Raw genomic sequence first — 13,599 nt, forward strand, 5'->3', positions numbered from 1 at the left:
AGGAATGCAGCTATTGCAAGGGAAAGGAGAAGAGGGGGTCCTAAAAAAAATTAGGTTAAGCAGGTGAGGAAGAGCACACATTTAAATTTGTTTGAACCCTGTCCTCCAGAAATGCAGCAGGAAGATGAAGGCAAGTAAATTAAGCACAGCAAGTATACAGTTTGTGTGAAACAAGACATTTAGAGGGATCTAATTTACAGGAAAAGACCAAGTTTTGCAGAGCTTCTGGTATCCAGCTCACTGTATGAGGCAAGACTTTCAAAGTATGACTGCACTGCAAAAAGTGACTTTGAAAAAGAAACAAAAGGTTCCACAATAATGTCTCTGTGATTTTATACCCAATATGCTCAGTGTACAACAAGCTAAAGGTTTTTAGCTATATGCCAGCCTTACATATTTAGCTTGGGGACTTAAGAATCTGGGAGTCTTAATCCTTCTGATTCATCAACAGTAACAAAAAATGCTGGGTGCGTCTACACAAGACATTTAACTTCATATTAGCCTAGTTTGACTGTGAAGTAAGCATGTGCCTGCATCTACATGTGCACATGCTTACTTCACAATAAACCTCCCTAATACAGAGTAAAATTTGCTACCTGCAAATGCAAGTTGCAAATTTATTCAGCATTAGTAATAGCACTGTAGTGCTTGTACAGATGCCTAACTGGGAGCAAAATCTGGGAGATAGCTCCCTGCTGCTGGGAGCTGCCTGCTGCCAAGGCAGGCTCTGCCACAGGAGCCCGACTGGGGACTATGTCCCCCTGCCCCGGCAGCAGAGAGCTGCAAGCCTCCTGCTCTGAGATCATGATCAGGGGGTGGGGGCTGGGAGATCCTTATCTCCCAGCCCACACTCCACCATTACAATTGAGGAGCGGGGGGCTGGGAGACACTTATCTCCCCCTACCCCTTTCCTGTAGCTCTTTCCAAGCTCCATGCCCCTGATGAGGGAGCCAGGGCCAGGAGCTCCCTATTGCCAGGGCAGGGGGATATTGTCTCCGCCCCAGCAACACACAGTCCCCCAGGGCCCAGTGCTCACTGTCAGCCCCTGGGCTAGCACCTGGGGGAGCCTGGAGTTCCCCCCACCCCGGTGGCAGCAGGGGCCCACTGCAGGGATGAAGGGAACTGGGAGCCAATTTTTTCCCTAATTACTTCCTGTGCAGACACCATCCTAAAAATTCTTACTCCAGAGTAGTTTACTGCACAGTTTACTTCTGCATGTAGATGCACCCACTATGACTAAGCCCTAATTACACCTATGTAATCCCATTATTCCCTTTGACACTGATGTTAGCTTTTGCCTTCAAGATTTGTATGAGTTAATTCATTAGTATTTATGTCCCCCTGCCCCAGCAGCAGGGACCTTCAAGCCCCCAGCTCCCAGAATGCAATCAGGGAGAGGGGCCTGGTAGATCCTTATAGAGTGTGTAGAGTCGGAAGGGACCACAATGGATCATCGTGTTCGACCCCCATCCTTATCTCCATGAACCTTGATGCACAAGGTGACTGAGCTCTCTCTTCCTTCTTTACAGAAGTAACAAGAACAAACATTTTTGTTGCTAAAGTTACAAGATATGTCTCTAAATAAACACAGAACAACAGGTCTATTGAAGGTGGTGGTAACACCTTACAAAGCTAATAATAAATGAAAGTCTTTTTTAAAACCACTTGCTTGCCTGTTAATCTTTTTGGCAGTAAAGATAAGGGGGGATTAGAATTAGGTGGGAAACATTTTACTTACCAGACTCAAATATTTCTTCATCTTTAAGTCATCCAGAAAGCAAACACAGCGTAGGTTTAATTTCAATACTATTACTGTTTAAGGTCACTTAAAGATAACATGTAAGAATTTTTTTTCCTTTTAACAGCATAGGAACCACGTTAAGTTTTTAAGCTCCTAACCCCTACACTTACTTTCACCTCTTCCTAAATCAATTAGAAATAAGCTTGAACTACAGAGTGAAGATCTGAAACCAAAGCCATCAAATCTAAAGATGTTTGTATTTTCATTTTCCTCATTCCTACTTTCAATATAATGATTCAGCTTGTAGTACCATACATAAGGTTACATACAAGATTATGTTCCAGACATTAAAATAATGCAACTGAAAGCAATGACAGGAATATAATCTCCAACTCAAGCTCTCTGCATTAAGAAATAACAGACCCTGAGCAATGTAGAAACATAAGAATTGCTAGACCTAACATTAGGTCTCTAAGGGCACATCTATATGTTGCTATATGGCGACATTGCTATAGCACCGTGCTTTACTATTTCTTTTTGAAGTACTGAAGCACGGTGCAGTACAGGTGAGTACTGTGCTATACACATGGCGCACAGGTAAATTTCACTGCTATGCCACTATAGTGGCACACTATACCTAGGGAGCATGCCACAACAACGACGTAGCTGGCAATCACGTGTAGACACATGTGATTGCTACATCACTGTAGCATGCCATATGGCAGTCACTACATAGCTGTAGGGCAACACGTAGATGCACCTTAAGAGAAGCTGGAACTTGTTGCTTCTGATGGTAGCACAAGAAGTCCAGCAGTAAGCAGTATGAGATAAGCAGTCTTCAAGAAAATGTCTGCTTAACTTCCAATTAGTAAATTGGCGTAAGCCCTAAAGCTCATACCCTTTCCAAAACTGTCTTTTCATCATTAAGTCAACACTGGATAGACTTGTTATAAACATCTAACCCTTTTTGGCTCTTGATAAACTCCTCAATTCTTTTGACAATGATTTTTACAAACTCTATAAAACCACAGTAACTTGAATATTCCAGATATAGTGAGCCAAAAATCAGATGGGTTGCAGCCCTTAGATTTATAATCTGCTCAGTCAATTGGCTGGATTTCATTCAGTGGTATGTTTTAGAATAGCCATTATTTTCATAACACCTTATTTACAGCAGAGATCCACTATAACCGGAATGGTAACCTATTCATACAATACAGAGAAGAGCCACGTGCATGATCAGAGGTCAGGGAAGCAGACCCTATGATGACAGGCTGAGAGCCCTGGGGCTCTTTAGCCTGGAAAAGCGCAGGCTCAGGGGTGATCTGATGGCCACCTACAAGTTTATCAGGGGTGACCACCAGTATCTGGGGGAACGTTTGTTCACCAGAGCGCCCCAAGGGATGACGAGGTCGAATGGTAACAAACTACTTCAAGATCGTTTCAGGCTGGACATAAGGAAGAATTTCTTTACTGTCCGAGCCCCCAAGGTCTGGAACAGCCTGCCACCGGAGGTTGTTCAAGCGCCTTCATTGAACACCTTCAAGATGAAACTGGATGCTTATCTTGCTGGGATCCTATGACCCCAGCTGACTTCCTGCCCTTTGGGCGGGGGGCTGGACTCGATGATCTTCCGAGGTCCCTTCCAGCCCTAATGTCTATGAAATCTATGAAATACATCGAGATAGTTTGGAGCTTTTACTTCATATTTTTACTTAATTAAAAATAGAATTTCTCTCTTGAATGACTATAAAATAGATTCATTCTGTCCAAGAAACACTTATTGACTTTGTCTAGTTGTTTTATTGCAGCAAACAGAAAAAAATCCTCTCAAATTAAATCAGTTACCTGTTTCTACACACTTCTCATCAATTTGCATGTCATCTTCTGCTGATGATCACAGGAAAAAAGAACAGAAAAAAGTCCCTGAGTTCAGAATGCACTAAAAAACACTTGTAGATTCAAGACCGAACTCAAGTCAGAGAAAATTAATCCTCCTTGAAACGCAAACCAGGTTAAAACATTTCCCAATGTTTCAGAGTGTTCCTCCAATGTACTATACTTTCTCTTCAGCTAGGGAGAGGAAAATAGTTTCTTATACCAATGCTCAAAAAAGTTCCCAGCTGGGAAGCAAAAATGAGCTGTTTGCTTGCAATGAGAGAGGTATTTCATGTGAATTTTGTATTCTTATTGTAACAGGGAACCCTAACCCTGTTACTAAGAGACAGGGTGGTCCCTTTAAGTCCAGAACCTTCCAGTCACAGCCAGCCGGTCAAGTAGGGGTTAAGGCTCAAGCCCTGCCAGCCAGTCAGGTGACAGGAAGAGGAAGCCCAGGACCCTACAAATGGCAAGTGGAAAAGGCCAGAGGGGCAGCAGGGAGGTGGACTCTCAATGAGTAGGGTGCTGTGACTGCAGTCTCTGTTGAAAGACTATGCCATGCCCTGAGCCATCCTCATGATCATCTAAAGTAAGCAGGCATGTTGCCTCTCTTGTTTCTGTCTTATCATTTTTCCATTATATGGCCTTAGAAGCCTATGTTTTGTGTTGAATGTTAAGACTGGTGGTTTCAGTGAGGCTATTTGGTGAAGGAGGAGGCCTCATTGGGGGCCCACTGCAGTGTGGGGGCCCTAGTGCCAGAGAGGGTGCAGTATTTGGGGGTGAGCAGACCCCAGCACCACAGAGGGTGCAGGAGCCTGAGTGACTTTTTTTTTTTTTAAAGAGCTAGAGCCTGGGAGTCAAACCCTGATTAGTGGAGGGGAGGAGTTGTTTAACTGACAACCCTAGCTGGAGAGAGAAGGGGTATGCCCACAGTGGCCGAGACCCCAACATAAAGAGGAATTTACAAATACCATCTGTGAGGCTTGGGCTGTGGTGTAGGGGAGGAATGGAGCTGCAGATAGCACCCCCTGGCATCAGGGCACACAGTGGGTAGCCTCCTGCTTAATTAACAACAAGGTGTGGCAGACGAGAAGGCGGGCGGTTGACCCCTAACAGGTGGACAGGGCCACCAGTAGATAGACCCCGAGCAGGCCCTCCCAGTTACACTTATATTTCAGAGGAGTTATTTGTGAAGGATTCCTATACCATCAACAAAACATCACTTCCTCCCCCCATGGCTTCTGTATTTTGCATGCGTGTTTAATTTCTTTAAATTTGATGAGCAAGGACAGAATTTTTTTAATTAATGTTAAAACTGTTTTTCTTTTAATAAACCTTTACTGGTTTTAAAACTGAAGACCACCTCCTTATAAGTTTGTTCCCTCCATTATACAAGTATCACTGCTCCGTTGTTGGAGATCCACACAAGAAATGTGGTGTCTATCAAGTAGGAACAACTTGGAGTTTCAGAGGCTGATGTCCTGGGGGGGTTTTTTATCGTCTCAGACTAGCCATATGAAGGAGCCTCTACAACGCTTGTGTTTACTGTTTGTGTTTGTGGAACAATTCTTTACTAGACTGGTCACATTTCCACCTCTCTCCTCCATATCACAACTATAACTAGATTCAATGGTCTTTAGGACCAAAAGAAATTTCTGTGGAAGTCCTGTGGTCTTGTCTTATTTTGTAGCTGAGATAAAAAGGGTCTAAGTTTCTGTTTTTGAGGCCAATAGCTTGCAACAAGTTGGCAAGATGTTTCTCCCCCAGTACCTCCTACACATTTCCCTTCTCTCCTTTTTCAATGATGCTTCAGAGCTTACTCTTAGGTTTTATTGCCTGTTTCAAAAGGGAGAGAATGGGAAGGAATTTTATCCTTTTTCCAAGCTTCCATCAAAACTACTACTCCTTCATATCCTATAATGTGTGGTCTGGGTTTTTCTTCCAAAATATAATCGGCCAGACCACAAATGGCATGCTACTATTGTTTTAAATAAGCAAAACAACATCAAAGCATGTGTTTGATCAGCCTATTCAGGAAGCCCAAATGATACGTTGTCAAAGAGAAAACTGACCCAGACAGTTCTAACATGCTCCCTTACAACTGACTGGTGCAGAATTTAAAAGTCTGCAAGCAGTCACCTTTTTGTACTTTAAGGGATCAGGCAACACTGGACTGGTGAGCCAAATCTAGGTAGTGAAATGCAATGTAGTCCATCTCTTACCTTCTTCCACAGTACTTACTGTTCATAACAAATCCATTGAAGTGGGTAAATAAATAAAAAAAAATCAATACACAATTAGAAATATCCAATGCTGTGGCTATTTCACAAAAACCAAACTGCCAAAATACTCTAAGAAGTTGAAGATAGTGAGTAGTGACTTAAATTTTCAAATTCCCAGAGGGACAAGCTCATCTCTATCACCATAAGGTTTTAGCAAGTGATTATGAAAGCCACAGAAAAATAGACTTGAGAAAGGCAAGAGCGAGCAAAAGAAAAAAATCCCTCATCTAGAAAGTAACTGCACATTTAGAGCCATTAAAATAGTTTACAAAGATAAACTTTCCTAACATTTCTTTACAAAAAAAGATCTAAGAAAACATCAAGTGATAGGTCTTCCTGACTATTAAAGACAAATTGGTCCCATTAAGTTAGAAGTTAAAGATGGGCAGCATACACACACCAATGGGAATAGTAGTTTTAATAAAAAGAAACCAATATAAAACCAGTAGCATAATGAAGGAGGTGGGGGCTGGAGCAGTAGCCCCAGGAGTCAGTCTGGGGGTGGGCAGAGCAGGGCAGGAAGAACTAACAGCAGCTACACTGCTGGTCTGGCAGGCACCATGCTGCCAGGGGCACAGCCACTGATGCTGCTCAGTGTGTGGCTGCTGCCCAGGGTTCTCAAATATCAAGTTATGCCTTTATATAAACTATCTAACTTACTCTAAAAGTGGATTTTTTACAATGATAAGAAAAATGCTGGTTTTTGAAAGAATGAAGATGAAATGGCATGACAGTGGTATACAGTATGCTGCAGGATATTTTCTGATACAGACTGCTATCTGTTCCCTAGTCTCATTTCCATAGAAATCTGTGATGGGTCCAACTGGTACCTCAGGAGACCACAAACACTACCGATTTCTTTCTAGCAAAACTTATATATAAATGCCCAATCCAGGAGGGTACAGAAAGAACACTCTCAGATAAGATCAGATCCTTACTTCCATGAGATCAGATCCTAAATTCACTGCATTCTGAACCCTACAACAATACTGTTCCTTATTCAGACACTTGTGCCACAGCCACATATTCCAATATGAATCCTGCAGCATTTGAAGCCACAATTCAATCCAATGAATGCCTCCTTGGAAAATCTAGTTGTAAGATTTTGCTTATATACAGCAATAAAAAGAAAAAACCTTCCTTCCTCTACCCCAATATTTAGAAAATTATGTACTCACGTATTGTTGATCTGAGACAAGTATAGGGCTGGAAAGGCTGAGACCACCAGAATTCTCGCTGCTTCCTGAACAGAAAGGAAACCGTCACAGTAGGTAAGCAGTTCAAGTGGCTGCCTAACTAGCTGTTCCAACCTATCTGCACATGAAATGACATCCGTGAGCCTGATAAGGTCTGGTGTCAAGCCACAAGGTGTGGAAACAGGACTAGTGTTCTACCCAGTGCACCAAGTGAGGAACAGAGTCCTCTTTCACTGCCAATACTCTACAGAAGAGGTTGGCAATCTGTGATCCATGGGCTGAATCCAGCCTGTGGAGCCATTTGATCTGGCCTGTAGACATGAAGCTTTAGCAGCTAGATTGACCCCGTTCAGAGAAGAAGTGAGCGGGCATGTGAAGTATGGGTGCTAGGATCCAGGTATCACTGCCACTTTTCCCCAGCAGCTGGACTGGGGAAGTATCTTCCACCCCTGCTTTTCCCCACAGCAGCATGGGGTGAGTGTCTGCAGCTAGCACGCAACCCCATGGTGGCAGGGGAAAGCAACTGCTGCCAAAGCCCACCTCCACTGCAGGGAAAAGCACCAGCTGTGTAGATTCTCCCTGTGCTGCTGTGGAGAAAAGCAGCAACCATGGGCACTTTCCCTGTGCCACTGCTGGGAAAAGCAGCAGCAGTTGTGGCTGGGTCCTAGCACCTGTGCACCTCTGACCTGAACTAGATTATCTCGCCTTCAGCCTGAAAAGGTTGCCAACCCCTGTTCTACACTACTGGCTTGCATGTCGCCTTGAATTCATATAGATGACTGAGGAAAGCAGTGTTACCTGTCATGTAATATACATGCGTGGAAGCAGGAGAAACGATTTACTCAAGTCTCTCTGGCACAGGACCTTAGTATAAGTATTATGACCATGTCTTGGTTTGAGTGCCCTCCAAGTTTAAATTGAATCAGTACATGGTTATCTAGCATTACTATGAGCCCTTGTAACATGGGGGGGGGGGGTTGTTTTTTTGTCTCCTGATGGGTCAACATGTTTATAGAATCAGGCCAGAGAAGTGTTTTTGAGGTGTCTCTAGGCACCTATGTCTGAAAGTGCCCTATTTTTTAAAAATTGTGGCTTTTAATATGCATAAAACAATTAGTTACTGATTTTTCTCATTTAAAATGAAGAAAACTGCCAGCTCATCTCTGAATATCAAAACTGAAATACCACGAATGCCTCAAAGAACACCCTTAAAATATCTTCCTTAGAAATAATTATGGCCTTGTGACATAATTCTGGATTCTTTCACCTTTCCTGTGAAGAACAATCCTACAAAATTAAGCATCATAAAAGATGGATTGGACAGAGATTATTTATAAAGTAAGGCATCTAGCAGGCTGTTGGTGCCAACGTGAAGTCCCTTGCCTTGAGTTGCTTACAATCTGATTTAAGATGAAAGAGATCAACCTAAGACAGAAGATGAACTTAATATCCTGTTTCCTCATAAGTATCCTTGGTAAGATTTAAAATAGAAGAAAACAAAGTGTGGAGTTATTTAATCAGACAGTCAATCTTTGATAATTATACAGTCCTAAATTGGTGACAAACCCAAGTGACTTGCTTAACTTTTTTGGTAGTGTTGAGTGATGTAGTAGCTGCGATGGTCTGTAAAACATGCAAGTGGCAAGAATTTTTCTGGATGATATCTTTTATTAGACAAGATGCATTTTTTTTTTTTTCCCTGTTAGGCATCAAGAATCATCAAGCTTTCTTACCTCTTCAGAAGGTGGTTTGAAGGAATAAGCCCAGCACAGGTGTTAAGATCCAAGGCTTTCTTTGCCTGCCACCAGAGCACATCATTCTGGTCAACTATCTGAAGTATTTCACCCTTTTTAAAGGGCAAGCCTGCATCAGCACAAGGAATGGTAGGGTCTTGCAGGGGGCAGTAATCTGCCATGGCTCGCACATACAGCTGTTATGCAACACAGACAAAAGTGAAGGAGATGTTTCTTGGAGCAGCTACAAAGCAACACTATAATATACTGACAATCAAAAGGACTTGATACAGCTATCAGGGTGGGAGGGAGGAAGAAATCAATGAAAGTTTTGCCACCAACTTCAATGGGAACAGTATGAGACTCAAAATCTCAGTTGTTTTCCTGATCAAGAAAAATATCAGCTCAAATACTGTGAACACTATGCGCTCGCTCTCTCTCGCTCTCTCAATTGCTCCAGAAATGCCTTAACTACCTTTCTGCTTCCCTAATCCCATCCTGCTATCTTTAACTGCATTACTAAAGGCAAATTTATTTAATCAGAGGCATATGTGCACAGTTATGACATTTTAACAGGGAAATCTGTGAGCTGCTTCTAAGTATTTTTTCTCTTCACATATACTGGCCCATTAGTCATTACTGCAATGAGAGTAATCTGGAGTCTGCAATACTAGTAATCTGAAAACACATCAGAGAATCTTACTGTTGTCTGGTTGCTGACTGCTCGATCAGAAACTGGAATTAGTTTAAACATTATTGTTCCATGTGACAGAGCCTAAAAAGATTCAGAAAGTTAAAATGTAGCATGCTATCAGTAACACCCTAAAAGGAAAATAAGTTTCATCACTTCAGGACTAACAAAGGATTATTCCACATGTGATAAAATGTCCTTAAGTCCTATAATTGCTAAACTCCAACAAAACCTTTCATACAGACACATCCTTAAAATAAAGTTCATTTATTCTTTAAAAACCAACTTCAGTTTAACTCACAAAGGAAGCTCAGAAACCTCAAGCCTTTAATAAGGCACATATTTAAAACAAAATTCACTGCATAGGGTTGACCTAGTTGTTCAAGGAAAGGAAAAGAATAAGCTTAAGGTCTCTAGATGCAGCTGAATGTTGATTATCCAGAATAGCTGGTTAATTGGAAAACTGATGGGTTTTGTTAATACAAAACCATAGACTGAGGGAGAAAATATTATTGGGGGGGTGCTGAGTGCATGCACGCTAGCACGTGTGCACGCACACACCCCATCACAACAGGTAAGTCTGTTGTGGAGAAGGGGCGAGGGGGAGGGGCAGCAGATCGAGGCCCCTGCAGTGATGGAAGGAATGGGGCGGGGGCAGGGGCACTGCACGTGCTCCATTGGAGGTCTGGGGGGCATGTGCCCTCCATATTTGTGTGAGGGGTGGAGGTGGACTGCTGCTGTGGGCTGGGCTTTGCGTCCTGCTGCCGCTGCCTTGGGAGTGGCATGATGTCATGTGCCTGCTGCCGCCCCTTGTGCGGCTAGCATATGGCATTGCACCACTCCCGGGGCAGCAGGGTGCAGAGCCCAGCCCACAGTGGCAGCCCACCTCTACCCTGCACACAAATCCAGGAGGCACATCCCCCAGGCCTCTGCCAGGGTGCACGCAGCAGCGGGAGCCCTCCTGCGCCCCTGGACAAGCCGCCTGATCTCCAAGCATCCCATGACCTGCCCCAGGCCCAGTGTCCCATTCACTTCAGTCCCTGCCCCTGCCCCACTCCCTCACCCCTTCCCCATGACAGATTTACCTACTGCAGTGGGCAGTGCTCTACATGCCACCGGGCTGTTGCAGGTTGTGGCTGCGTGTCTGTGCATGCCCCTTCCCTCCCTCCCCCCCACCCCTTGCACTGCAGTTGCCTGGAGCCCGTTCCCAGGCTGCCTTGTGACCCTCTGTGCTGCTACTGCTGCCCTGCATTGGGGTGGGGGGAGGTAAGCCCCATTAGCCCTGGCCTTCCACCTATGCACAAAACATGCTGGTTAATTGACTTTCCAGATCAGAAGTTTTCAACCTTTTTTAATAAGTGCAGCTGGATGTGGAGTGGCGGCAGCACAGAGTGGTGGGTGGTGGTGGCAGCAGCAGCTGCTGCATGTGAGCTTCCCCACTGCCATGTCTGGCTGGCTGGGCAGCACCTGTGCAGCCCACAGAGAGGCACCGCTGCCCTCACCCCCACCCCCCCCCCAGCCCTGATCCTGGGAGGCAGCAGTGCAGGGTGGTGGGTGGCAGCACTCCATCCCCGCCCACCCACACATACCCCCTAGGGCCTTCCCAAGTACCCCCGGGGATTTGCATACCCCCGGGTGACAACCCCTGTTCCAGATGATCAATTCTACTATACTGCATTGTATTTCTGAAATTTGTATTTCTGCTGCTCTGTTTGCACTTATTTCTCCATGCATGATAAAAATTGAAAGGCAAAGACAAAAAGACCTAAAAACTTTTTAACCAAACATTTAGGACAGGGGTGGGCAAAATATGGCCCGTGGGCCAGATCCAGCTTGCGAGGCCATTCTATCCAGCCCGTGGGGCCCCTAAAAAATGTAGAAAATCAATATTTCTCTGCCTTTGGTTCCTGTCAAAAATGACCTGAACCAAGGGCAGTAGGACCCAGGGAAAGCCCGGCAGGCTCCAACAACAGTGGGCCCGCCCAGCCCTGCCCCCCAGCCAGAAGCCCCAACCAGGGTTTCTGAGCTGGGAGCATGTGGCTGCTCCTGCTTGGGAAGCTCAGGTAAGGGGCAGGACCCAGTCCCTCCCCACCCACGCCCGGCACCCTGCATCACAGCCTGTGTGGGGCTGCCTGTGCCTGCTCCGAACAGCCCCATGCAGGCTGCGAGCACGTGCAGTGTGGGGCACTGGGAGTGGGGCAGGGCAGGGGCTGCTCCCCCCGTGCTCAGTTTTTCCCTGGGCTCCTTCCCTGAGCAGAAAAAAGTGGCCTCTTGCCCGCCCCATGGCCAGCAGCCCATGCTACAGGAGCTTGCCGCCCATGCGGGGCTGTCCAGAGTGGGCACAGGCAGCCCCAGGCAGGCTGTGAGTGACTGCAGCGCGGGGCACCAGCCATGGGGCAGGGAGGGGATGCTTTCTCCACCCCTGCCCCCGCGCCCAGCACCAGCTCATAACCCAGCCCCAATGCCAGGCTGGCAGTGGGGCAGGTTAGAAGCTGGTGCTGAGCACAGGGAAAAGTGGCCCCTCACCCACCCCATGGCCAGCACCCCATGCTGCAGCCATCTGCAGTCCATATGAGGCTGCCTCTGCCTGCTCCAGATAGCCCTGCGTGGGCTGCAAGTGCCTGCAGCACGGGGCACCGGCCATGGGGCAGGCAAAGAGTCACTCTTCCCTATGGTCAGCACCAGCTTCTTCCCTGCTGGCGAGCAGGGGTTCGGGGCTATGTGCTGCACTGGTTGTGAGCAGGCGGGGAGCCAATGGGAGCACAGGGCCCGTACCGGTGTCCCGGGGCCAGTACTGGTGGGGCCCAGAGCAGGGTGGCAGGAGTGTGGGGTCCCAGCTGGCAGGGGCTCTATGGAGCCAGGCCAGCTCCCCCCTCTCCCTGTTGGTGCAGCCCAGCCTGGCTCCATAGACCCCTGCTGGCCTCTGCCCTGCTCTGGGCCCTACCAGTGCTGGCCCTGGGACATTGACCAAGATGGTGACCAGAGGGTGGGGCACCTGTCAAGGGGCAGGGCTACCCATGTGTCCCTCCACAGCCTGCCAAAACTGGGTAAGTGGCCCTCTGCCCAAAATAATTGCTCGCCCCTGACTTAGGACCTAATTGGTTGGATATAACTGTAAATTCAATGAACACCAAATATTTGTGAACTGGCAAATAAACCAACACACATCAGGGATATTGTATCATACAATGATCTCTATTTATTTTGACAAAGGTGATTTTAGTAGAAGTTATCTGTGAAAATATTTCCTAATACACAAACTTTGTAAAACAAGTCAAAGCTCAGAAATGAGAGCTCCTGCTAGCATACTCCAACTAAGTTTGCATGGACACTGAGTGAAAGAGCTGTGAGAATCACTGGTTGTGGGTTAGCAACACAATAGTGAGGTTCTGCCACAAAAACCTATGTCAAAAGACAAAAGATGTAATACTCTCCTCTACAGCAGCACTTTGGTTCCACTTATGCCCCATTTTAAGGGTTTAAAATGGTATATAGGCATTGTACTGACCCCTGCCTAGAGGTGAGAACCACCACAGTGAAGAAGCCTGAAAGACATGCATTAAATAGGAAAATCATTGCTTGTGTGTAGCTCTTTCCTTCCCCAGGAAATTTCATTTTTTAAAGGAAATGCATTTTTAATTGCAACTGAACTACAAAAGAATTCAAAGGAGAGAAAAAGAAATTTCATACCAAAATGTGGATAACTTGTTCTGGCTCTAGTCCCTCCACTGGAACACCGTTTACTTCTACCAACTTGTCCCCTGCATACAGCAACCCTAAAATTAAAAAACAAAAAACCAAAAAAAAACCATCAGCAATTCATTCAAATTGTGTTTCTTTTTCCTTATTTGTAGTCAGGGCAGAAATACATTTGCTTCCTCTCCCTTTTTTTGATAAGCTGTCGCCTATGAAGCATTATGCTTCTCTGAATGAGTTGGTCTCTAAGGTGACACCCTGCCCTGCCTTCGCATTAGTACAGCTAACTACCTTTTTCCCTACTTTTTTAAAAGTAATTTGAGATCCTTGATGAAAAAGTCCCACAGAAGCATAGATTCATAGATGTTAGGGTTGGAAGGGA

At 45.5% G+C, this 13,599-nt stretch overlaps 1 protein-coding gene across 1 annotated transcript in view; it reads right to left on the reverse strand.

The window, feature by feature from the left end:
- The window catches only part of MPP4 (MAGUK p55 scaffold protein 4), a 57,766-nt gene that overhangs the window by 23,280 nt on the left and 20,887 nt on the right, over positions 1-13,599 (reverse strand). The window contains exons 7-13 of the mRNA XM_006260409.3: positions 13,212-13,297; positions 9,534-9,605; positions 8,831-9,027; positions 7,080-7,144; positions 5,842-5,859; positions 3,590-3,628; positions 1,739-1,759 (exon numbers count right to left, since the gene is read on the reverse strand). Of these exons, the coding sequence (XP_006260471.1) occupies positions 1,739-1,759; positions 3,590-3,628; positions 5,842-5,859; positions 7,080-7,144; positions 8,831-9,027; positions 9,534-9,605; positions 13,212-13,297 (498 nt within the window). The remainder of the gene's footprint in view (positions 1-1,738; positions 1,760-3,589; positions 3,629-5,841; positions 5,860-7,079; positions 7,145-8,830; positions 9,028-9,533; positions 9,606-13,211; positions 13,298-13,599) is intronic.

This window comes from Alligator mississippiensis, chromosome 4 (genome assembly GCF_030867095.1).
Source record: "Alligator mississippiensis isolate rAllMis1 chromosome 4, rAllMis1, whole genome shotgun sequence".
Lineage (NCBI taxonomy): Eukaryota > Metazoa > Chordata > Crocodylia > Alligatoridae > Alligator > Alligator mississippiensis.